This window comes from Onychostoma macrolepis, chromosome 16 (genome assembly GCF_012432095.1).
Source record: "Onychostoma macrolepis isolate SWU-2019 chromosome 16, ASM1243209v1, whole genome shotgun sequence".
NCBI classification, from domain to species: Eukaryota; Metazoa; Chordata; class Actinopteri; order Cypriniformes; family Cyprinidae; genus Onychostoma; species Onychostoma macrolepis.
The window spans coordinates 16,831,700-16,856,623 of NC_081170.1; the positions used below are offsets into that span (position 1 = coordinate 16,831,700).

The following is a 24,924-nucleotide window of genomic DNA, read 5'->3' on the forward strand; positions in this document are numbered from 1 at the left end:
TATCAGATTGAAACTGTATTTTTAACTGGGCATGCTCTGTAAAGAAGTATAACACTGTCAGGACACTTATTTGATAGTTATCTTTACTGTACTTTACAGTACTTGCCTAGCCTTCTCAGAATTATCATAACGTTATACTGGCTATAACCTTTGCCATCAATTTACTTTCGACACAGACACTGTACATATCAGAACTCTAACACATATAGCATATCAGTAGTTATATATACGGTATATCACTAGAGTTATCCGTGCAAAACACGAGTCTCGCTACCTTAAAATGAGACTCTGTACTGTACAGTACACTGTTAGAGAAGTATTTTATTAATACGAAAAATGGTGTGTGTATATAGTGTTATAGTTGCATGAAGGTGCACACGGAAAGATGTAATATGTCTAGAATAAGGTCCTAGAATTAATTCAACAAAACAAAAACAAAAATACTAGGCAGGTATTAAAAGGTGTGTAAAAACTCTTTATTACATAACGAAATATTGATGAAAAACATGTAAATATGAAAGAGGACATAATTCTTTGTTATCTGGACCCTTTTGTAATATAGTGCATAATAGACTTATTTTATGAATAATGCAGTAGCACTAGAAAGAAACCCTTTTCATGTAATGTAACGAAATGTATTTTCTGAAATATTTGCAAGTTAAAACTGTATACACACAGAGACAAATATAAAATACACCTTTTTAAAAATCCTTTCTGATATAGAATACAGTTGATGTGGAGTGTTAAGTACTACATTTGTATTTACTTATGTGTCCTAATACAGTAACTAAACAATCATAAGAAATTTGCTGTTGCTGTGTACCATGCACAATATTTACCTCTCTGAATGACCTCCAGTGTAAAACTGTTTATTCATTTTTATGCCTATAAATAATGTGCATACTGTGAAAAATAACAGTATGATTAACAGTAGTCATTTTTGGGTTTTTTTGAGGTATTTGCGGATAGCTGGCCTCACTCTGTTAAGTTCAGGTCACTCTTAAGAACCACTGTATAATTTTTCATAATATTTCTTCCGTATTTTTAAAATAGTCTCCATGTATGGTGTCCATGTATGGTGAGCAGATGGAGTTATCCATCCTTCATCTGGCAGGTATTTTCTTTATCGCCACAATCCTCTGAGATGGCAGTCCCTCTGGACACACTGAAGGTGGTGGTTTTTGCCTCTGCCAGGCCAAGTAGACTGGCACAGGTGGGTAAATAGACATGCTGAACACGGTCCACATCTGAACGGCACACTGGACAACACTGATAAGAGAGGAAAGAAGAGAAAATATCATTAATGTAAACACACAAACATATTCTTATTTAAACCTCTATATTTGTTCTTTATTGTTCATGTTAATTATACAGTTAGGCGATGTGCCAGTTTTAACTGTACAGTCATGCACCACTGAACTGATATAAGACTTCTGTGATGTCAGAGGGTGAAATTCAAAAGGTCACAGGACTGCTGCGTAACGAGAAATGTCTGATTATCAAGATCTTCAGCCGCTAATGGCTGACAGCACATGTCGAGAAATATGTCAGGAGGGTAACCAGAGGTTATGTAAACCTAAGAGTGGAAGTTCTCTTAATCATTAACTTAACTGGTCAATTTAACCCTTATGCAGCCTTCGGTCATTTCTGATCGGAGAATTTTATATTTTGAATTTTTTTAAATCGTAGCTTCACCAGAATGATACGAAACTCGTTGATTTTTATGGCACTTGGTATGTGAACACACAAAAAAATTGAGGGCATGATTCGAAAAAGTTAAGTGGTCGTAAAAAAAATAGTCACACTCATGGTCTTCGGTCAAAAACGGTCTTCGGACCGACCATAGGAAATGAATGGGAAACGGGAAAAAATTAAAAAATACAGAATATTTTTGTGTGTACAATCTACAAATCCCCAACAATGCAGAAAAACATTGCACAGCAATGAAGGGGTGAACCTCTAAAACATCTAGAGTGCAAAATCAACATCCATTCATACACACGCGCACACACACACACTTGTGCACCCCCCCCCCAATGAACTGGTGTGCCTGCAACACAGCAACTATGTAAAATAAAATCAATAATTCAACTGCAATTCAGTTAAAAAGTGGACAACAAGGAATGGGTTATACTCTAAAACATCAAGAGTGTAAAACAGATACATCCACTCACACACACTCACAGACACACACACACATACAATTATACACACTCAAATGAATTGGTATGGCTATAACCATATAGCCAAAATGAGTTGAGTGAAATAAGAGGTTGAAATCAGATCAGACCCTCAAGGATTAGGCTCTGATAAAGCATTCCTCTTCATTTTTGTTACATTTTTATAGTTTTTAATGTTTTGTGTAACAAAATGCTTTCTGTGTTCAGGGTTGACTGTAGTAATAATAATGCAAAAACCTATATAATAACCTATATAATAATAATAATGCAAAAATATATATAAACCTTGACAAAAAGTAGTCTTTGAGAATGCCTAAATATACATTTATATCCACAACCTAATAAAAGTAAACAATTATGTCTAAAACAACTAGGGAATTCACAAGACTCTCTATACAGGCGACTAGTGGTTACACCATGAAATTACATGTTTTTTCTTTCTTTTCTCACACCAGGAGGTGCTAATCTGCATTCAAAAATTGGATTTTAAAGGCCTAGTGTCTATTTTCATCTGAAATATTGCATAAATTGAAAAATAATTTTTAAAAATTTGAAAAAAAAAATTTTTGTACTATTTTCAATGGGAAAAATTGATCATAATTATTGCATAAATATTAATTAGTACCATAAAATTCTCTCAAAATACAAAAGAAAAAATATTATTGAACAAAAATATATTAGATTGATTTTACTGAAGAAAAAAAAAAATTAATTTCAGGTGTCCGGTCACTTTTGACCGTGAAGACCATGAGTGTGACTCCCAAATAAGGACTGCATATGATTACTAAGCATGAGAAAAAAATCACTTTCTTTTATTTGTCATCAGTGTTGAATATGTTGAACATTTTTTCACAAGAAAAAACCATCATATTCCACAATATTATATGTGATATAGTGTTATATATAATATGAGATATAGTGTTTTATATATAAATATATACAGTATATATATATATGATACAGTCATCTTTAGCACAGCCTGCATGGATAGAATTGGACTTACAGTATATATTGTTTATTATTGTAAGTTATATAATACACATATTTTATAGTTTTAAATGACACTAATCTTGTAGTAATTATGCAATAATCACCTGAAGTTGGCTAGCGCAGTTATAGCAGCAGAACATGTGTCCACAAGGACAGAACGCAGTATTGATCTCCTGTTCGCAGCACAGAGAGCAGGTCAGGGCCTCTTGTAGCCTTTGGAGCTTCTCCTTCAGAACGCAAGTTTCTCTGCAGCCGATGCACGTCTGTTCCTCCCTTTCAACTTTTGTCTGTCTCAGTGGAGAGAGACTGCAATCGTCTCTCGGGCTCCCACATCCAGTCACAGCCATCCCTGCATTGAACAGGGCTCGTCGCGCACGGTCATACACTTCTTTGGATGTGCGCTGGATGTCAAAGATGTACCTTTTACCAAGGTCAATGCTTTCGTTGAGGAAGAGGGAAGCTAGGTGACCCTTGAAGTCACGGCTATATTGCATCTTCACCGAGCTTGTTACAGTGTCACACCTGAAGAGTTAAGATCAAATTGTGGTATTAAATAGTTTTAAATTGCTTTATGGTTTATATGTTTAATGTATTGATCACTAATGGAGCCCATAAAGTTTCTGTATTGTAGGAATATACACAACCTAGCAAATCTACTAATCTTTACATCAAAATGACTTTAAATTCAAAATTCAAAACTTAAACAGATGTATTGTTGTTAACAAAAACTAAAATGAAAATTAAACGAAAACATTTTTTGTTGACTGAAATAAAAATCAGCAACCAAATATAATATAATATAATATATATAATATAATAATTATAATTATATATATATATATATATATATATATACACATATAATAATTATATTTATAAATGCTAAATAAAATAAAACTAGAATAAACTTTTAAAAAATTAACCTAAAACTAACAGTGAAAACCAAGAAAAAAAAATAAAAGTTAGACAAATTTAAAATAAAAACTAAATTAAAAATTCTAAACTATTACAGCCATGGGCTGCGTTTCCCAAAAGCATCATAAGCCTAAATTGATCATAGCTCCATTGGTTTCAATGGGTCTACGATGTACTTAAGCTTACAATGCTTTTGGGAAACGCAGCCCTGGTTGTAAAATAGTTTTCTCTTCTGAAATCTCTTTACTAAAGTACGTTTGGTAGAATCATAACAATATTCACCTGTAGAAGGCATGGATTTCCGTGATAGCACGATATAGTCCATTGGCAGCACTGGGACTGATGAACTTAAAAAGAAGAACCATACTGTCCCCACTGTCTTTTGTAATGGTCACATACACATTCCTTCCAGACTGAGTGGCCATTTGAATGACTGGGTAAATGATTCTGAAAGAAAAAATAAAGAGGTGATGTTATAGACATTTATTTTAAATCTCTGAATGACCTGGTGTTTAACAGTGTTTCTTGTTTTGCTTGTAATACATATGCACCTTTCAATAGGAGTGAAATCTGTTTTGCAGACAAACAGGCCCTCTGGTCCAACCCCGATGAGTAGCTCCTGTCCCTCAGAGTCACGCGAGGAGTGCCACTCGACGCCATAGTATTTGAGGGAGGAAACCAGCTGCAGGGCTTGATATTCCGCTGAAGCCTGACTAACACCCTCCAGTGACTTATGCCTCAAAAAAATACTATAAAAACACACCACTGTTATTCCACAAAACTGTCTAAGTCACTTTCTTTCTGCAGCATTCAGAGGAAGAATTACTTTAGTGTTATTTGGAGGAAGAACAGATGTTATTCTGACTGAGAATATTCTTACTTGTTGATGGTGTCATGGCTGGGGTCTTGACCGTAGATCTGGGTGTAGCAGTAGTTGGCTGTGTTATGGTTGTAATCTCCAAACTCTGCCTGAGCCAGTAATGCACAGAGCTCAATTGCCTGCTCCATGTCCAATCGCAAGTTTCCTTTGAAAAGCTCTTCTTTCACATGCATCAGAAACAAATGTCTGCAAAGCAACAGAAAATACATGGAAACATTGAATAAATCCATAGTTCATAAGAAGAAGGTGAAGTCAATTTAATTAGAAACAAGAAGTACATTAGTCAGGTCTATATACTTATTCTTTATTCTTTATTAGTGTTTATTCTTTTTTTCTGAATTATTTTCATATGGTAAATGGATGGTGTTGTGTATGGAAAACAGACACAGAAAAATTTGAAAAAAAGAAAAAAAGCCAGATTGGTTGAAACCCTATAAGCATGGACATAATCATAAAGCAAGCTTTAGCTTCTTACTGAAATGTGCTGAATCATCAGTACAAACTTTAGTGCCCTAAGGGAAAAGAAAACTTTCAGAACTCCACTTCATAACCATAAAGGCTATTGTATCATTGATATGTGAATTTCCAAGGCCTCTAAATTATCAACATGATCAAAACATGAAAGACGTGTTGTACACAAACTAATCTGCTTTCTGCCTGATAGATAATACTTTCATGGAAAGAAAGAGTCTTTCAGCAGAATTCTAAAAATGTCCCTTTCTGGTTGTGGTATACGTCTTTTTGCTGTAAAATCTTTGATGATATTTATAAAATAAATGTAAGAATAACTTTTATATTGTTATTAAAATTTCAAGGTGAACATTTACTGGACTGATGCAACTTAAGTTTACATGATTATCTATACTTTATTTATTTATTTTTTTTTTAAATCGTGTTAAAATATATGTATCAATTATTATGCAACAGGCTTTTGTGGAATGTTTATTTGTAAATTTTTTGAGGAATGTTTGTTTATTGTGCATTGCACTACAGAGCTTTGGTCATAAAACTAAGGATTTAAATATCATCTTACAAAGACATATTACTGGGAGATACAGAGTGACATCTGATATTTACAGTATATGCATGATATTGATATTTAAAAGACTTTCAAACTTTAGATTTTCTTTTATATTTTGTCTAAAGTTTCGGTAAACTATTCTATTCACTATTTTTTCATATGTCAGACTTTACAGGGTTTATTGAGATGCCAGTGTGTGACAATAACATTAATGTTTAAAGTTTTTCTTTTTTGTATTTTTAAAATGATAAACGTTAAGTAGTTGTATCTCTCAGAAATGTTCAAGCACTGTCAGCCCACTGATATAATCAAAAAATTAGTTGGCTTGAAGACAGGTTTTCTTAGCAGCCTAAACCCAGTGAACTTTAGTAACAGAAGCAAGACTTGTGACTTCTGGCACACATTTCTATAACTTGACATAAATCACTTGTACATGTGAAAACAGGGAAGAGATAGTATAATACATTTACAAACTTTTCAATAATGTAGATCAAACCTATTGCCAACTGACATATACAGTATACTTTGATACATGTACTGCATCACATAAAGACAAGTAGCCTATTAAGCCAATATGCATTTTAACATAAGACAATGAAGTCCACAGCCTGCGCTATAATAACTAATCTGTTGACATAATCATGCATTTAAACGCTGAGAAAGAATTACAAAGGCTGACGGAGAGGGAGCTGGATTTTGTCCCGCCATTGTATAAGATTATGTAACAGGGAGAATCACATTACAGTGCGTTTCAACTCAGAATCAGACATACTGACACCTCCCCACCCCCACCAACAGCCCTCATCAGACGTGACTGAACAGCTCCACTAGACTCTAGTTGGGAACACCCTGTACAACCGTTGTATTCTGGAGCATCCCACAAAACGCTTAGGCCTAATTTTATTGAACTTCAGGGAACATTTGTAAAGATTTGAGCATGCACACACAGATGTCCCTTAAAAGCCTCCAGAGGAATATCATTTACCTCACCAGGCTTACATGAGGCACTCCCTAACTGAAAGAGCGCCAGTTTCAAGAGCAAACATGTACACAGGTAACTCCCTACCACAGAGGTAAAAGAAAGACATTATATGAATATATGCATGGAGATGTGGGTCAAAGTTAAGAGCACAAAACAACAGAACCGCAGAAGCATATTTTAAAATATACTGTCACTTTAAGCACTACAGGCAGCTGCTTCCTGTTACAGAACTCTCATCCACGTGCCTCAAGTTCTTCAAGCTGAGCAAAAATGTGAAACCTCAGTAGCAACAGACAGATCCTGTTTTTTTTTTTTGTTTTGTTTTTTGCAATAATGGAAAAACTATGTTTTGTGCATAATTACGCACAAACTATGAGCAATAAGATAAAAATATTACAACTTAAATTCACTTTGGTAGAGTTTCACCTGGTTTGCTCTTGCAGAATTAGATGTGGCTCAACAAAGAACTTGACTCGCAGCCTCAGTCTGCAGGGAGACAGGCAGTCCACTTGTTGAGAAATCCTATTTCTGAGATTCATCCATAAAATCTCTCCTTTTGTACCAGTGAACTGAAGTCCAAAATAATCTACCTCGATGATTCCCATTTTCCGACATATCTGTGAATTAAATACAAAAACATTAAATGGTCATTTTTTTAATGCATAAGTAGGCTATGTGTGCTTTCATCTGAAGAATGCTAGGACTTGGGCTCTTAGCACCCCTCTTCCTTTAGAAAGACAAGACATATTACATAAGAGGGACTTTTGAAGTGGTAATGTGGTATGAGAGAACACCTGCTTTCAAAGTAAATTGCTGATGCATAAAAAAAATATACAAAAGAATGAGAATGGGTTCTTACAAATCTTTCTGTATATAGAGTTTATAATAGTGAACTTCTTGCAGAAAATCAAAAATGTAGCAAATTCATTCATGCTAAAATAAGTTTAATATAAAAATTAATTATTTAAAATAACACAAGTCATTATTTTAAAACAATAGATGAAAATTACAAACTTTTGTATTCTATGCAGTAATTTTTCATGACATTCATGATCATACATTACATTTGCTGTCTTGTATATGATGCTAATGAGCATGTGATAATTAAGAAATGTTTAGATACATTTAACAACCTAAACTTGAAATTGAAACTTGAAACGTGAATTCCCGAAGCTCACCTTATTGAGAATGTCCTCTCCATTTGCTTTTGGGTCCACCTCCACTTCCAGAACCACTGAGTCCGGACGAGTTATGTGGCATAACATGGTGAATGCAGTTATTCTTTCACACACAGTCCAGGATAGCGGAGAGACGGTCCCGTGTCTCACGAGGCTTGCTCGTACCCCATTGGAAAACCAGCTAGGGCAGGTTTATGAATTCCTGCTCCAACTCAAGGATCCGCCTCTCCGTTATCTGATGTCCGATTCGCGAATCATTCTTTTTAACGATTCGTTCGAACTGATTCGTTTGTTCCACACTCGTCGTCATTCAACCATTTATGTATAAGGAGAAACGAAATTGTGTTATTCCACAGGTCTTGCCAGTTTATTACATTACATTTACAAACAACTGAATTTTAAATCATGAATTTTACGATTGAATGATTGACTGAATTTTAACTAGTTTACACTCAGAATACTGAATCATCACATAGCATTAAAAATGGAATAGCACAGATACACTTTAAAAACACGAAGCTCAAATTTGAACACAAATAATATTTAAACAACTGAACAACAATATGTACATGTAGATTTATATGAATATATTGAACCGGTTCACTGAAGCGAAATGTATACTGAACCGATTCGCTAAAATGAATTAGAGAATCGCAGAACAACCCTTCAGTCACTTTCACTTCAGTTAGGGGGCGTGTGTTTAACTAGTACAGGAAGGGCTCACGTTAGTACAGCTATCCGACAGACAACGAGGAATTTTAATAACAATTTTAATTTCAGACAAACTCGGTGTGATAATAATATAATGACCCAAATCCACTATTGATCATCGAGAAGGCAAAACAGTGGCTGCATGAATAAGCCAACTAGTCCTGCAGATATTGTCCGACGGAGCAAAGCCCACAACGGGACATTAGGACATTGTCATCTGACAAAGGATGACTGAAGCCCTCGTGAAAGCCTCTAAGCAAACACAGATCTAATCTAAATGTCATCCATCAAGCCTGTGTAGAAGGATTAAAGCAGCTCAAGGACATGTTTGAGAATTTCAAAGAGAGACTGCAAACGGTGCAGCAGGACTTCACATCAGGGTATGTATTTACCGCCTGGCTGCTTTCATACTCTCCAGAGTCTTATTAAGATGTCGAGGTAGCAAAATTAGGTGACCTTTAGAACCTGTACAGGTATTACACAATATTGACACAACTTCTGCTTTGGCTTTCTCACGAGGGTGTCCACTATTCAGCGGAGATCCGAGAAGTGTATGCTAGCTAATTAGCCTGCTAATCGTCTCACTTACAGCAAAGTGTGTAGTTTGTTTTTGTCTGAGATATTCACAAAACAAATATAAATAATGGGTATAAAAATAAAGTGTGTTAAATAATGTATTTTTATGGGACGAGGGACCCGTTCGAGATGTTCAGTGTTGTCAAGTTAGCCGCATGCTAACATCTGCAGTCTGGAATTGTACTAATAACTTTCAGCTGACCGTCATGTGATGGGCGATATTTCTATATTCTGGGTGCATTAATACATGGGTGCAGTAATAAACCGAAAACACTTAAACATATTTAAGTAATCGAACACAAACACAATATAGTAGTTTTGTACTTTGGCGTATTATTTAGATATTCACTGTCTCATATTTGAAAACTTTTCAGAATCAAGACCCTAAGCGACAAATCCAAGGAGTCGAAAGTGAAGAAGAAACAAAGGTAAGCTTCTATAGCAAGTTTAAAACCTCTCAATGTACATAATAATATAACATAACATAAAAAAGTTTATTACAGCTTTGATGTCATGTTTTATTTTTTTCTGAGCATAAAGAAAAAATTAAATATGACTATCATACATTTTTATCATGATTTACAGAAGACACCCACTAAAATGCAATATAACAATAATGTAACAACAAAAAAAATATCTTCAGGCATATTTAGATCAGGAATCATTAAATGACATTAAAATACTCTATAAAAGGATCACAGTACAGTCCCCAAAACTTATTAATTGTAATTTTAAATCTTTACGAATCTTTTCCATGATCCTTCAAACCCATTTGTCAGCAAGAAGTTTTAATGAATTAAAATGTAATATAATATCATTTAGTCTGATCACTTTTTTTAGTACAGGTCAGAATAAGTGTGTTGTTTCATTTTAACATAAATATATGTTTCCCTGAAATACTTGACACTTTTAATATGCTTTCTATGTATAAAATGCAAACACCAAAATTGTATGTCTCATCTTTGATATTTTTGCATGTTTTTAATATTAGATTTTATGTTTGTTTTATATGTATATATTCTTTTATTTAAATATTTTGTATATATTCTCCCAGAAGAGATGAATACTTTCCACAATATTCTGCTGGAGTCGAGTTGCTCAGTCGGTAAGTTACTTCACATTTTTCAACAAATGTCAACAAAGATGTCAATGCAGTGGAATCCATTTAAAGAGACAAGGGAATATTTTCATAAATACCTGAAGTTAATAAATGTATTCATAACCATGTTTTGGAATGTGTGGCCTTTTCCTTTCTTCAGATATGAAGACACTTGGGTGGCTCTTCATAAACGGGCTAAAGAGTGTGCTAAGGCAGGGGAAGTAAGTTCACACATCTAACTCTGTACAGTTGAGGGTTCGTGGTGTTGTAACTATGGTAACGAAACTCTGTGCTTGTCTCTGTCTGTCAGACGGTGGACGGGGACATCGTGATGCTGTGTGCACACTGGGAGAAGAGACGAGGAGCAGTGCTGGAGCTGCAGGAACAGCTGCAGCAGATCCCTGCTTTCCTCTCAGACCTGGAGACTATCACCTCACGTATCGGTGAGACTTTCACAAACAGTTATGACACGATAAGAATCTTATTCAATGACAAATCTGAGATATTCATCCTTAGAGAAGGAGGTTATTAATATTACCTTAGTTTTAAACAGCTCATTTGGATTCACTGACAAATCTTCCTCTCTGCCATAGTTCTCAAAGCTCATTCGTACTTCCATGTTTTGAATCTTTATCCCCAGCTGACACGATCTGTCTTGCCAAATTTGAATATAATATAACATGAGCTGCTGTGAAAGGAAGGTTTTTCAGTGAATAATGAGCTAAATTTCCACATGTTCCTCATAAAAATCTATTATCTGTTCAGAAAACTTGTAATAAAGTTATATAAACTACTTTTTATATGAAATCAATGCGTATTGTACTTCTCATCTGGCCTTAAATGGAGCTTTTACTGTGACAGTAGAGAAATAAGATCACCTTGACTGCCTTTGCAAAGCATTTGTCTGCGCACAAAGCTTCACACTCTGTGTGTAACTGCGATACAGGGCGGTAATGAGAGTGATTCCTGTGGAGCTCCATCTGCTGATGTCAGTCGCTGTTGTTCATGCTGTAACATTGCACCTATTGGCTTCAGGCATTAATCTTCAGACTTGGCTCCCTTACAAAATGTATTGTGTAGCCGGAGACTAAACAATAGCCAGATAAAGTCTAGTGGTTGCTCTCATCGTTCATTTGTTATAAGCTCTTTTTGCTGTGTTTTCTTTTGTAGAAATTTGGACAAAAGACGTATTCTTTGTAATACTGTACGTAGGCTACCTGTAGTTAGTACAACTGTGATGCATTTTTCTGGACTCTTTCAGGAATAGAAGATTCAAAAGAACAGCATTGATTGGAAATAGAAATCATTTGTAACATTATAAATGTCTTTGCCGTCACTTTTAATCAATTTAATGCATCCTTGGTTAATAAAACAGTTCTGTAATGTTTAATGCAGGAAATGCAAGAAGTGAACTTCTGAATGTAAATGGAATTAGTTTGCTGCTTTATTTATATGCATGAAGTGATCAAGTGTAAATACCTCCTCCTCTTCCACCTTCTTTCCAATCTAAGCAGATAAGACGTATTACATTCCGTCAGAGGTTGAATTCAGAGAGAACTGTAAATTCTAATGGATTTATATCAAGGGCAATTTTTAGTGTTGCCACTTGGTGGTGTTATGTAGCTGTATGAAGTCCTGCCTCTGTGCAAACTCACACTGACACCAAACAATTTGCCTATATGTCAATTATCACTCACTATTTAGTCTGAAATGTAATGAGTATTACTGATTGTACAGATGAATTGTAATGGGAATGACAAAATGTCACCATACCTTGCAACATAAATCAGAACTGTAGAGCTCATTAGCTAGTAGTAATAGTATATGCTTCCAGTTTGATAGGATGGACACATTCATAGGAGATTTGGCATTTTTTTTATACTGTACATATTATTTTCTTTAACATAAACCTCATTACTTTTTCATGCTTTTGCACAGCTCATCTGGAGGCTGACTTTGAGGAGATGGAGAGTCGTCTGCTGTATCTCGAGGATTTGTGTGCTCAATGTGAGCATCAACGCTTCAAGCACTTTCAGATCCTGCAGCTGGAAAACCATAAGAAGAAAAAAAGGTAAAAACAGTGTTGATTTGCTCTTAAATAAAGCCCCAGACAGTTTGATGTGCCCTTTATGTCTATTAAATCACAATAACTGCAGAACACAAAGGATCCGTCTATCAAGGGTTGGCCCCTTTAACTTAATGAAAGAACAGAACATAGCCTGTCCTTTTGGCAATATTTTGCACACTGGCAATATTGAGGACATATTAGGGCATCCGTATTGAATAAGAGTCTGTGGAACAAGCAGTATGACACCTGCTGTTTAGATTGTTCATCATTACAATGCAACTGCGCACAGTGTGTTTTGAAGATTTGCACAGAAGCAGTGAATAACCACATGCAGATACAAGTTTCATTGAAACCCCCCGAATATCCTTGTACTCTATGAAAACCACAAACAAAATATAGGCTAAAAGAAATCATGTATGTGTATTGTGTAATCTTGCAGGCATCTGTGGTTCTTTTGATGCTGCGTGCTCTTACTGTTTCAGCCTGCAGCTAAATCATACATCTCTAGCTTTGCCCAGTGAGTTGGAAAGCAGCTGGGCTCAGTTCTCGGTGCCCTTCTCTTTCTGCGTGTGTGTATTCATTAGTACAAACACACAGATGCAAAAGTTGTCAGCGCCAGTGAAACGCTGCAGCCTCTTTATCTCAGGAATCTGGGCCTGTTTTAAACGGGGCTGACTTAATGTGACATCTGGTGGGATCGTCTGCTATGTAGTTGGCCATAGATGTATACATTAATGTAACCCCCCTTTATTTGTTTTCTAGGAAAGAGCTTGAGTCTTTCAAAGGTAAGAAATATTATTTTTTAAATCCCAAAAAGCATAATCTGCCAACCTCCACAGCTAAAACTAGTATAGATAATATATGTGTTTACAAATCGTTATAACATTTGTTTCATTTATTTAGGGGTGGGGTGTCAATACTTTTCTTTAAAATTGAAAATACAAATAAAATAAATTCATACTTTTTTTTCCAACAAGGATGCATTAAATTGAACAAAAGTGACAGTAAAACTTTAACATTGTTAAAAGAAAATTTCAAATGGTATTCTTTTGAACTTTATATTCATCAAAGAATACTGTAAATGTAAAGACACGGATCATGGATTCCACACAAAAAAATAGAATAAAAAATGGCAGCACGGTTGTTGATAACATTGCTAATAATAAAATTAAATATTTAAGCACCAAATTAGCATATTAGACTGATTTCTGTAGGATAATGTGACACTGAGGACTGGAGTAATGGCTGCTGAAAATTCAGAAATATATTTCTGTGCTTGCCATCACAGAAATACACTTTAAAATATATAAAACAAAAAAAATCATAAGAATATTTCACAATATTAGTGTTTTTACTTATTGATCAAATAAATGCAGCCTTGGTGAGTATAAAAGCCCTCTTTTAAAGACATGAAAAATTCTTAACGACCCCAAACTTTTGAACCAGAGTGTGTGTAATTATTTATAATTATATAATTATTTATTTTATTATAATATTATGATTTTATTTATTCATAACTATGCATTTTGAATTATGTAATTTCTTAGACTTTATTTTAGAATTTCTTAGACTCATTAGTTATAGAGATCTTATGTACATAAGAAGTATATGAATATGAAGTATAACTAGTTTAGTAAGAGGAATGAGTCAGTGACGATTTGATTTTGATTTAAAGGTAGAAAGAAGAACGTTCACAATGGTTTCTTATTTTGTGGAAGTGTAGGTTTACTAGGCATAAATAGTTCACAGTTTATTCTTTTTAGTATATTATTTAGCATTTTTATTTACTTCATGAAGCTGATTTAGTGCTCAACATTGAGAAGAACTGTGTAGTAATTACCCAGGCGACACTAATTAACCTCAGGGAGGGCAAAACTGCTCTGGCTGTCTTTATTTGGTCTCATGATGCCATTAATTCCACACTGACCTCCAAGGGGAGGCTTGCCTGCTCCATCTGTTCGTACCTACAGTCCAGTATAAATAACAATCGCTTTTATCATCATAGCTCCTCGATGTATCAGTTAGAGATATTTTACTAAAAAAAATTGCCTCGAGGCGAATGTGCATCATTGTTCACTTATCCATGCCCTTTATTTACAGAAATTTCAGGTCATTTGAGCTCAGAGATTTTGTAATTGCTGAAAAAAAATGTTGCGATTAAGGATAAGATTAGTTTTTTTTTTTTTTTTTAACATTTATTTTACATCCTTGTCTTTGTCACTGAGAAAGTGGTAAAGACTGTTTATAACACTTCCTTTGGTATGTGGGTGGTGTTGCTTGAGATTGGCTCGTCTTTTGTGTGGGCAGTGTGCTCAAGACTTCACACCTTATACTTGGTTATTTATTTATTTAGCTTTTAAAATGATTATTTATGTTTCTATTAATTCATTTTTCCTGTCTGTGAGCAAGAGAGCTGTGCTTTGCAGTGTAAAATCCAGCTTTAATAGATTGATCGTTAACTGGAGTTTCAGAGTGAATGTGCTTCTGTGTCAGATTGCAGTGTTTTTTTGGCACTGACTAACTAATGATTATTCATACTAATACTGACGTTATGTTCTCTAATTGTACCATCAATCATAACTGTAGTTGAGTGTAGTATACAGTCCCAGATCACAAAGCGATGAAGGCAAATATTTGTTTTCTACAGACCCTCACCCCTACAGGTTTGTGAATGGTACGTTCCCTGCTTTCCTCCTCACTCCAGCTGCATCTCTAGCTCTGTGTCCCTGAGCAGGCAATGTCTCAGCATTCCTGGCCATAGAAGAGCTGCTCATGGAATAAAACCTGCAGCAGAATATAAAGATGTTCATTTAGCCGTTCTTCAGATTGACTTGAACTGCAGTCTCTGGCGAATCGGTCCTGCTTTCGGCTCATCCGCACTCTTCAAGGAGAAATACAAAATGTCCACGTCGGGAACTCTGGACAGCAGCATGAGAGATTCTTGTAGGTTTCCAGGCACTCTTTTTTGTAAGGTTAATTTGATGTGCCAACTTATCACAGTTCTGGCGGTATGTCAAGAGATCTGAATTGGTGGTTTGCAGTCATTGTTTGTCATCTTTGGGTTTGGCTGGCTTTAGTAATGGAATTTCAGCACAGATTAGGATGCCTACAGTGTCTTTTGTGTCTGTATGCCTTTTCAGTACCAGCTGTCATAATGCAAGCCTATGCAGTGCATAGAATTAAACTTTTATAAAAGACTTTATATAGAGAAATGTTGCTCTAAATCTGTGCAAAAGACCTTCTGGTCATCGATAGCAAGTTGTTGTAGTTATTAACTTTAAGTTGGGTTTATTTCTGCTGTGCTGTGTGTGGAGAGCATCACTGCAATGTAATGTTTTTAAGAGCCACAGTTGCTGTTTGCTTAACTTGTATGCCTTCATGCTTCAATCTTGACTTGTAAATCAGGGTTTAAATGGATGAGGTGTAGACCTGCAACCTCTAGGTGGCTTAAGCAGTGCAATCTCATAAAGTTATCCCAGAGATTCAGCATTCATTAGAGAGTATTGACATTATTAGCTGTAATGAGAAATATATTACATTGTAACGAATGCTTAACAAACAAATTACTTGAAATCAATCCCATTGTTGGGACAAGATGTAATTTTTTTTAATGTGTATGTGGCAGAATTGTTCAGAAATTGGTATAATTTAATTATATTATATTATTATAGTTACTAGTAAAGATTGTGCCTAATTGTGCCTTTGATTTCTTCTGTCATTAGTTTAACACCATATAGCATGTATGTTTATTTTATATTTTCTCATATTTTCTCACTTGAATTATTTGAGCAGTTTAACCTATTGAATGTTATCTATTAGATGTCATCGCAACAATATAACTTGGTATGAACTGATATGAATTTTAATATAAATTAAAGGAGCATTTAGTATTTGTCTGTGATACCATGTTTTCTGTGAACGTGTTTTTTGCTTGACATCTCGAGGTGGTTGTGGTGGGGACTGGTCTAGAAGACACTGCTAAAACTGCGGAGCTGCTGTGCAAACTTGTGGCTATAATGCACAAACATATTTGAACCTTGAAGAATACCTTTAAGATGATTTCATCCCCACAGTATTTTCAAAGGTTGTAGCTCCTGATTTGTGGGAGTGTGAATGTTTCTTACTATGTGTATCTGACACAAAGAACCTTTTGGTGTAAGAAAAGGATCTACTCATACAAACCAGAGTCTATTTATAGCTCATTGTCCATTCTAATCGAGTGCAGTTGGACAGATGATTGATACTGAACCATCCATGTGTTGAATGATCTGTCAGACCAGAAGACAGTGTTTGCACATTCTTCTCTCTGCTTCCTCTTCCTGTTGCTGGATTCTGGGGTTCTGTTCTGTGTGTGGAGGAAGGTCAGCTCATTAGAATGAGTCATTAACCTGTCTGGCCTTAGGGCTGAACCTGCATTACCATCTGCTGCCAGATGCTCCACTGGTTAGCTTCAAGATGCCTAATCTTTTATCAGCACGCTAATATTTGTTTCATGCTCCATTTTCCTAATGGAAGATTGATTGTCATCAGTGAAATTTCGCAGTGAGTAGATTATGAAACTATGTTGTTGAAGTCTCAGCTGTGGTTTTCTGTGCATTGGCCCTCACAAACGTTCTTAACACGTTTCCTTCTTTCCTGAGGACCGTGTTTGGAGGATGTGACAAGTGTGATCAGAGTGCCTGGGGCTCATCCCGTGCCGTCATTAGCTGTCACACACGCAACGGAAAATGTGACGAAAGGCACAGCTTATCCCCGCAGATTTAGTTCTTTCATGCCATATCCATGATTTAGCTCTTGTGGACGGAATCATTCAAGGAGGAGGAAGCTATTCATTAGCATCCCCATTCATCTCAATGGCACTTGCTCAGATGGCGTAGGAACTCATGGCTGCTCTGTTTTTTCTTTTTTTTGAGCCAATCACCTGAAGCTCAAATGCATTAAGTAGAAAAAAAAGTAGCTATATTCATGGGGTATTAAGAACAGTCCCAGTCCTTTCATTAGCAGATATCCTGATCTGTGACTTCAAAGGCAATAATAAATCCATTTCATGCATGCATGTAGAGCTCTTCAAATAAGTTGAGTAATGTACTATAATTGTACTATAATTATTAAATAATTAAAGTGTAATTAGAAATAAACCACCGGTCGAGTTTGGTATAATTTAGATTTTGCTCACCAAAATCTGCATTCATTTGATTAGAAATACAGTAAAAACATTAATATTGTGAAAAAACTTTCTATTTTCTGTTAAGAAAAATGTCTTATTATCAATGTTGAAAACAGTGTTGCTTTAATCTTTTTGTTGAAACTGTGATACACTACCACTAAAAAAGAAACATTGATAATAACAATTATTTGTAATTGAGTACCAATAATAACTGAGCACCAAATCAGCCTACCAGAATGATTTTTAATGGATCATGTGACACTGAAGACTGGAATAATCGCTCCTTTGCATCACAGAAATAAATGACATTTTCAAATCTAGAAAAACAAGTAGAAAACAGTTAGCTTAAAGTCAGTGTAAAGAGAATTCTGAGAATTGTTTCTAAACACATTACAAATGTTAAATGTATTGCTGAAACATTACAAAGACTCTGAACTATGTAGTATTGACTTGTGGAGTTAAAACGTTAAACATTTTTACCAATGAATTCTGTGTTGAGGATTTATTGGGCGGGGCTAAAACGGTGTCTCGATGATGCAATGGAGCCACCGAGCGTGGCCCCGCCCATAACACTATAATAACTATGTTGAGATGTCAAGTTCTTAGTTTGTCTTTTTGAATGTCTGTGATGTTATGTTAGATATACAGATTCTAGGCAGGGACGGTTCTAGGGTGAATGGATACCCGGGTCTTAGCCCAGAGACGTCAATATGTGGCAGAATACATACAATTTAAAAACATGGAGAGTTCATTCGCATCTAAAAACGCACCGGAGCTTGCGTTCTCGTGGTGTTTGCTGTTGCTAAGCAACAATGCTCTGCAGCGCTTGCCGCGTGTCTACAATTAAATGTAACGAACTTGTACGCTCAAACATGTATGGCTGTATAAATCCAATTAAATAGAGGTAGCATCCATTCAGGTTGTAGCGGTATTTGACAGTTGAGAGCGGTTGAGAGAGATGGCCGCTTTCCCGCGAGTGGGTGTGGTTTCAGCGCCGACAGCTGACACGCCCCCAGCGTTTGAGAGCAGAGAGTCCTGCTTATTTTTCCAAGTATTTGATCACTTATTTTAGTTAGTTGGCGGGTTTTTTATCATTAAAATTTGGCTGGGTGGTTAATAACACATTTTGCTGTTGTGTGACAAACTCAGAACACATATTTTAATATCACTTTACAATGACTTTAATTGCAGACTTGGTGAGCATACGAAGTTACTGGCTTCTAAAAAATCTTACTGAACCAAACTTTTGCATACAACATATATTTTTGCCTAAAATCTTAATATTGACTGAGAAAAAGAGTTATGCTATTGTCATTAACATAAAGCCAATATTTATATTAACATTAAATTAGCATATAATCCATTTTTTTACTCCTAAACCAGGTAGTGTTATTACTGAAGAGATTGAATAATGATGATCCTGCTGTGAAATATCGATTTGACAGTCGTTAGGGTTGAAGCAGGTTATTACCGTAGGTGGCATCAGAGGAGTGTGTCAACCAAATCATTGCTAAAGTAGTGTCTTGAAAATAAATGCGTAAATATTCAGTTCATTTTAAATCTGCTTGCATCAACTTCAAGGACTTCATTTACATTTTTGCAAGGCTAATATTGTGCCGAAATGGGCAACAATGGTTTCCTAATGAGCATGCTTATTTTCAGCTCAGCACTTTTATTTATCACTGTTCAACCCAGCATCTGTTTAAATAGAATGTGTGACAGGACTGTGGTTAAGACCACATCCTAATAACAGAGGCACATTTAACCGCTTCATCGGTGGACGACTTTTCCTCACACAATACACAGGAGGATTATGATGGTAGACAATGCCTGCGCATACAGTATTTGATGGTGCTGTGTGCATACTTGCATTAAAAGTTTCTTTCACCAGAATGCAGGTTGATTGGGTGATTGTCTTGAAATATTTTGTTTCATTCTAGAAAGTTGCATCTAGGATGTCACCATAAGCTTTGGCAGGATGTTTGTACCATATCTTTTTAAGCGTACATCACACCCATAAACACCACTGTGACATTCAAATAGCACAGGCAAACTTCCTGCTTTTCAGAGAAGAGTATGCACTTCCTGTGAAAGATAAAGAATTTAACGGCATCTCGTGTCACTTACGCTCTTGTGCCGCTCACGCAAAAGAAGTGTTGCGTTCTCCGCCATTACTAGAAAAGATTCACTTTCTCCGGTAAGCTAGCATGCTGGTAAGACACTTGTGTAGGATCTTGTTCTTTGATGTGCTGTTGAAAGCATGTTTGACAGTGTATGCAATGTTATCTTGAAGTTCAGATGTCAGAGGTTTGGTTTAGATATTTGCAAAGTGTCATGGGAAATGCATATCAGGCAGATATTGGAGCTGGTATTGTATTGATATTGGAACATTTGTGTGTAGAGTTGGGCAGTTTAATTCCAGAGATCTCAGAGAATATTCTATCTTTAACTTTGTTTTTAGAAAGCAACGGGTAAAAAAAAAACATGCAACACTGGGGTTTCAAGAGTTCAAAATTTCAGTGCAATTATAAAACAAAAATTATATAGGCTAAGACCACTACTATTCAAAAGTTTGGGTTCAGTAATTTTTTTTAAAGAATTTAATATTTTATTTATCAAGGATGCTTTAAATTGATCAAAAGTGGTTGATCAAAGACTTTTATATTGTTATAAATGAATGTTATTTTGAATTTCTAAAAAAATATTAAACAGCACAATCAATTTCAACTATGATAATATGATAAGAAATGTTTCTTGAGCATCAAATTAAAGGTGCCATAGAATGGAAAACTGTATTTACCTTGGCATAGTTGAATAGTAACAGTTCTGTACATGGAAATGACATACCGTGAGCCTCAAACACCATTGTTTCCTCCTTCTAATGTAAATCTCGTGAATGCAAAAGACTACTGAAAAATAGGCGAATCAGAATATAACACCAACTGTGACGTTACAGTCGGGATCACTAATAGTTACGCCCCCAACATTTGCATATACCCGCCCATGTTCTATGGCAGCCGCCAGCTATATAAATGAATTAAACTTAAACTTGAAACTTGAATAAATATTATGTTCCAGGCTGTGCAGGGGATGTGAAGTGCAGGGATGGGTTGGTGTCTGTATTCAGAAAGGCATGGAAAGCAATAACGTGTTCTAATAAAATAACGCGAGCCACTAAAGAGTCATGGTTAGCTGCTAGCAGTAGCCTGTTACATTACAGTACATAAGATTTCACTTACCACATAAACAGAGTAAGGAGAGATGACTGAGGATGATGGCGAATGATTTACAGATCCTGAGCACCACTGACAAGCATCTGATCTTGTAAAATGCATGGTAAGTACTGCCGCTCCACAGTATAAACAGAGTTTGTGCGATCGCGAATCTCGAAAGTGAAACTAAAAAGCGATCGAGCATTTGAAAGCAGTTTCAATGCCTCGCATATTAATAGCGGCTCCCTGATGCCCGCATTTTATTTACAGTATATTTACCCAACGATATAATTGCTCAAGGAAGTATTGAAATATATATTTTCCCTGTGTTTCCTTCCTGCTGTGTGAGCTACTGAAATGAGCCGCACTGTGAAACAGCCAATCAGAGGAGAGCTTAACATTATTATTCATGACCCTTCCAAATAAGGTAATAACAGACCATTTAATTCTAGGGACAAATCCTAGGGTTTTAAATTGACATGTAAAACCGTTTTTGGAGATTTTCTGCCCTTACCTAAGTCACATACCTTCTATGTAGATATCAGAGAACCATTTAAAATATTGTATCAATGGCACTTTTAAAAGGATTTCTGAAGGATCATGTGACACTGAAGACTGGAGTAATGGCTAATAAAAATTCAGCTTTGCCATCACAGGAATAAATTACATTTTAAATGATATTAAAATAGAAAACAATTATTATGATGTTAATTTAAATACTATTTAATTGCTATAAGCAAATGTTGCATGTTTCTGCATCAATTCTCTGAGGGTTAATCCACTTCCCTTTTCCAGTTCATTTTGTGCTTCCATCCCCCACCTCTCTCTCTCTCTCTCTCTGTCATTTTGTAACCTACTTGGTGTTTTATGTCTCTCTTTAGCGGAGCTCGATGCAGAACATGCCCAGAAAGTGCTGGAGATGGAGCATGCGCAGCAGGTCAAGCTAAAGGAGCGGCAGAAGTACTTTGAAGAGGCATTTCAGCAAGACATGGAGCAGTACCTCTCCACAGGATACCTTCAGATCACCGACAGGAGAGGTCAGTTTCTTATTTTCGAAGGACCACTTCTGCACATACTCGTTCAAATGTCTGAAATTGATTTGTAATGCTCTTAACAACAGTTTTTCTTTCCATCTTTACTCTCCGTATGTAGTGTCATATGTGTTTGGTGGTTAGTGGCAAACACATATGACAGTAAACAGTGTTTTAGAAGTCAAAATGCGATGATTGTTCTGTTTTTCTTAGTAAACTTCAGAAAATAACAGCAAAATAGTTTAAATCACAGCCACTCTATATGATGTGCTGCTCAAGGCTGTGTCCGTCCCTTCATGAATATTTAAACATACTGTTACTATGTTAAATGGGAGGTTAAAACGCTTGTGCAAGGATGTTGATACTAAACTGATGGCTTCTCTTTCCTCTCTCCTGCTTTAATGCTGCCCTGATGTGTGAGGTACTCTATGCTTTCCCCTGCATCCTTCATTCTTCAGGACATCTTCTTTGTCCTAGGCTCCTCCGTTCGTGTGTCAGTCTATTCACTGTATTGTGTTGTGAAATTTGCTTGTGTATTCCTGAGCTAAACCTGCTGTTCTGCGGGTTTTGAAGTCAACAGCTGGTTTGGTGTTAGAGTTCACAACATGAAAGGTTTATTTCTTTCTCTGGAGCAGATCCAATAGGCAGTATGTCCTCAATGGAGGTGAATGTTGACCTCCTGGAACAAATGGATCTCACGGATGTGTGCGATCATGAGGCTCTCGATGTCTTCCTCAGCTCCGTAGGGGAAGAGAGCAGCGCTCAGTCTCCTGAGACAGGTTGGGCTTTGTTTTTAATGAAACTTGATTTCATTCTAGTTGTTGTTGTTTTTTTTTTCACATTATAGAACAAACAAAAATAACTAATGTGCAAAATCAGAATCAGTTTTATCGGCAAAGTGTGCTAACACACAAGGAATTTGTTGTGGCACTGGAAATCCCAGTATCTCACTGAAATCCATGATAAAAACAGTTTACACAATTATATGTACTAGTTGTTATTTACATGGGGAAAATAGGGCAGTGGTGGTGCAGAGATATGTTGTTTGTGCAGGTATATAAATAGAAAAAGTAACAAAAAAATAAGTAGGTGGCATGAATAAGTATATATATAGAACATTTTGCACTCAGAGTAGAATTTATGTACTTTGGAGTCTTTATTGGGGAGTGTCAAGTGTTCATAATAGAGATGGCTTGTGGGAAGAAACAAAACCAAAAACTTATTGAACAAAACCTGAATTTGTTTTAATATGTTCGGATGTGTTTGGATTTGTTCACACTAGCACAATTAGATTTTAGAACATACCTGACAAAAACCAAATTGTAAATGTGTTTTAAAATAGGAATTTTTGCAGATTCATTTCAGTTTGAGCTGTCTGATCAGAATTTAAGAGTTTCCTCACCTCTCAGGATTATAATACACTAATATTAAAGTTCTATATTAGTTTGTCCAAATAAATTAAATATTAAACACTAAAACTAAAATCAGTTGTTGTAGCACATTATAATGTTATGAAAAATGGATATTCATTTTGTGATTTGCTAAAGATTTAACATCGTTATTCATATTTTTTTTCTTTGTTTCTGGGAAATCTAGCTGTTTGCAGCTGCCAATAATAGAGTAGCACTGATCTTTACTCTGTCCTCAACAAGTTTTACCATATTTAGTACCATTCGACTTAATGCCATTCAGCAGATTATTTGCTGTCAGAAGCGTTGTGTTCAGTCATCCTACTTATTCCAGCACTAATACAATTGATCAAAAGTGACCGTAAAATACATTTATAATGTTTCAAAACTTGTATCTAAAAAAAATTTGTATTACAAAATGTATTACATTTTCCACAAAAATATTAAGCAGCACAAGAAATGTTTCCTGAGCACCAAATCAGCATTTTAGAATTAATTTCTGAAGGATTATGTGAAACTGAAGTAAGTTTTCAAAGTTTGACTAGTTTTATCATTCAAATCAACTAAATACTGCAGATACTCATAAAATTCAAAAAGAAAGTGTGCAGATTTGTGTCTGAGTACAGGAATGAGTAGAATGACTGTGAACACATTAGACTCTTACCGTGTCACTCATAGCATGCGACTACACTTCAGCACTAATTAATATTCTGAAATAGATGGCGTGACACATTTTAACCTTGTTCTATCTGTTCAGTAGGTGGTCCGGCTCTGGAGCCTGGCTCGTCCCCCTCAGAGATCAGCCTGAAGGTGCCCTCACAGACAGAGATACGGCACACCATCTCCTCCGTCTCATCCTCCTGCACTGACACCATCAGCGGCGTGACCGAGGGTCCGGATGAAGAGGATGCCAGCGAGGAAAGCTGTAGCGGAGACTCTCCACTGGTCCAGTCAGATGAGGAGGAGGTTCATGCTGACACAGCCCTCATGGGCCTCCCAGAAACTGAGCCGCTCAAAAGCTCAGACGACAGCGACACACAGGCCCCCTAGTGGCCACGGATGGCAAACGCACTCGTTTAAGTTGGTTTCTGGATGAAAACCTGTTTTACATCAAGGCCCAGACAGAAGGAGTGCTGAAGACCGGCCAGATGTTTCTTCATGGCTTAATGCGACACTTTGAGATGAAGATTTTGGAGCCTTATAGAACGCAGTTTATGCTCAGCCTAGAGAGCACTTCTTCTGACTCTTAGCACTGTGATTTTTTTTCTTTTTTTTTCTTTTATTCTTTCCCAATACAAAAAATCAACTCAATGTATGACACAATTCTTCGTATTACCTATTGCATCAAAATTATATAATAATAATAATAAACATTTTACAGTGTTCCCTCTAATATCACTGATGGATGTTGCATGAATTTGCAATGCGGAGCTCATTTTTGCATATGACATTATTGAGCCGATTGAAAGACTCTGAAATAAAATAAATGTACCTTGAAATTAAAT

General features: G+C 35.9%; 2 protein-coding genes across 6 annotated transcripts; one reads left to right on the forward strand and one right to left on the reverse strand.

Annotated features, from left to right (window-relative positions):
• Positions 1-460: 460 nt before the first annotated feature.
• On the reverse strand, positions 461-8,625 carry mylipb (myosin regulatory light chain interacting protein b). The gene is made up of 7 exons (XM_058746901.1): positions 8,147-8,625; positions 7,395-7,585; positions 4,966-5,151; positions 4,637-4,834; positions 4,368-4,532; positions 3,275-3,692; positions 461-1,269 (listed from the first exon to the last, which is right to left on the reverse strand). Exons 1-7 carry the CDS (start codon positions 8,231-8,233, stop codon positions 1,093-1,095), a joined length of 1,422 nt encoding a protein of 473 aa, XP_058602884.1. The 5' UTR covers positions 8,234-8,625; the 3' UTR covers positions 461-1,092.
• Positions 8,626-8,814: 189 nt separating this feature from the next.
• On the forward strand, positions 8,815-24,923 carry dtnbp1a (dystrobrevin binding protein 1a). 5 transcript variants are annotated; one of them, XM_058748218.1, is made up of 10 exons: positions 8,815-9,237; positions 9,808-9,861; positions 10,488-10,538; positions 10,693-10,753; positions 10,843-10,975; positions 12,471-12,603; positions 13,363-13,385; positions 21,861-22,016; positions 22,655-22,789; positions 24,177-24,923. In XM_058748218.1, the coding sequence occupies exons 1-10, from the start codon at positions 9,182-9,184 to the stop codon at positions 24,467-24,469; spliced, it is 1,095 nt and encodes a 364-aa protein (XP_058604201.1). In that variant the 5' UTR covers positions 8,815-9,181; the 3' UTR covers positions 24,470-24,923. The 5 variants fall into 5 exon arrangements, with proteins under 5 accessions (XP_058604201.1, XP_058604196.1, XP_058604197.1 ...); XM_058748213.1 differs by having other exon boundaries at positions 8,816-9,237; positions 22,646-22,789; XM_058748214.1 differs by having other exon boundaries at positions 8,816-9,237; positions 22,646-22,789; positions 24,180-24,923.
• The last annotated feature ends 1 nt before the right edge of the window (position 24,924 follows it).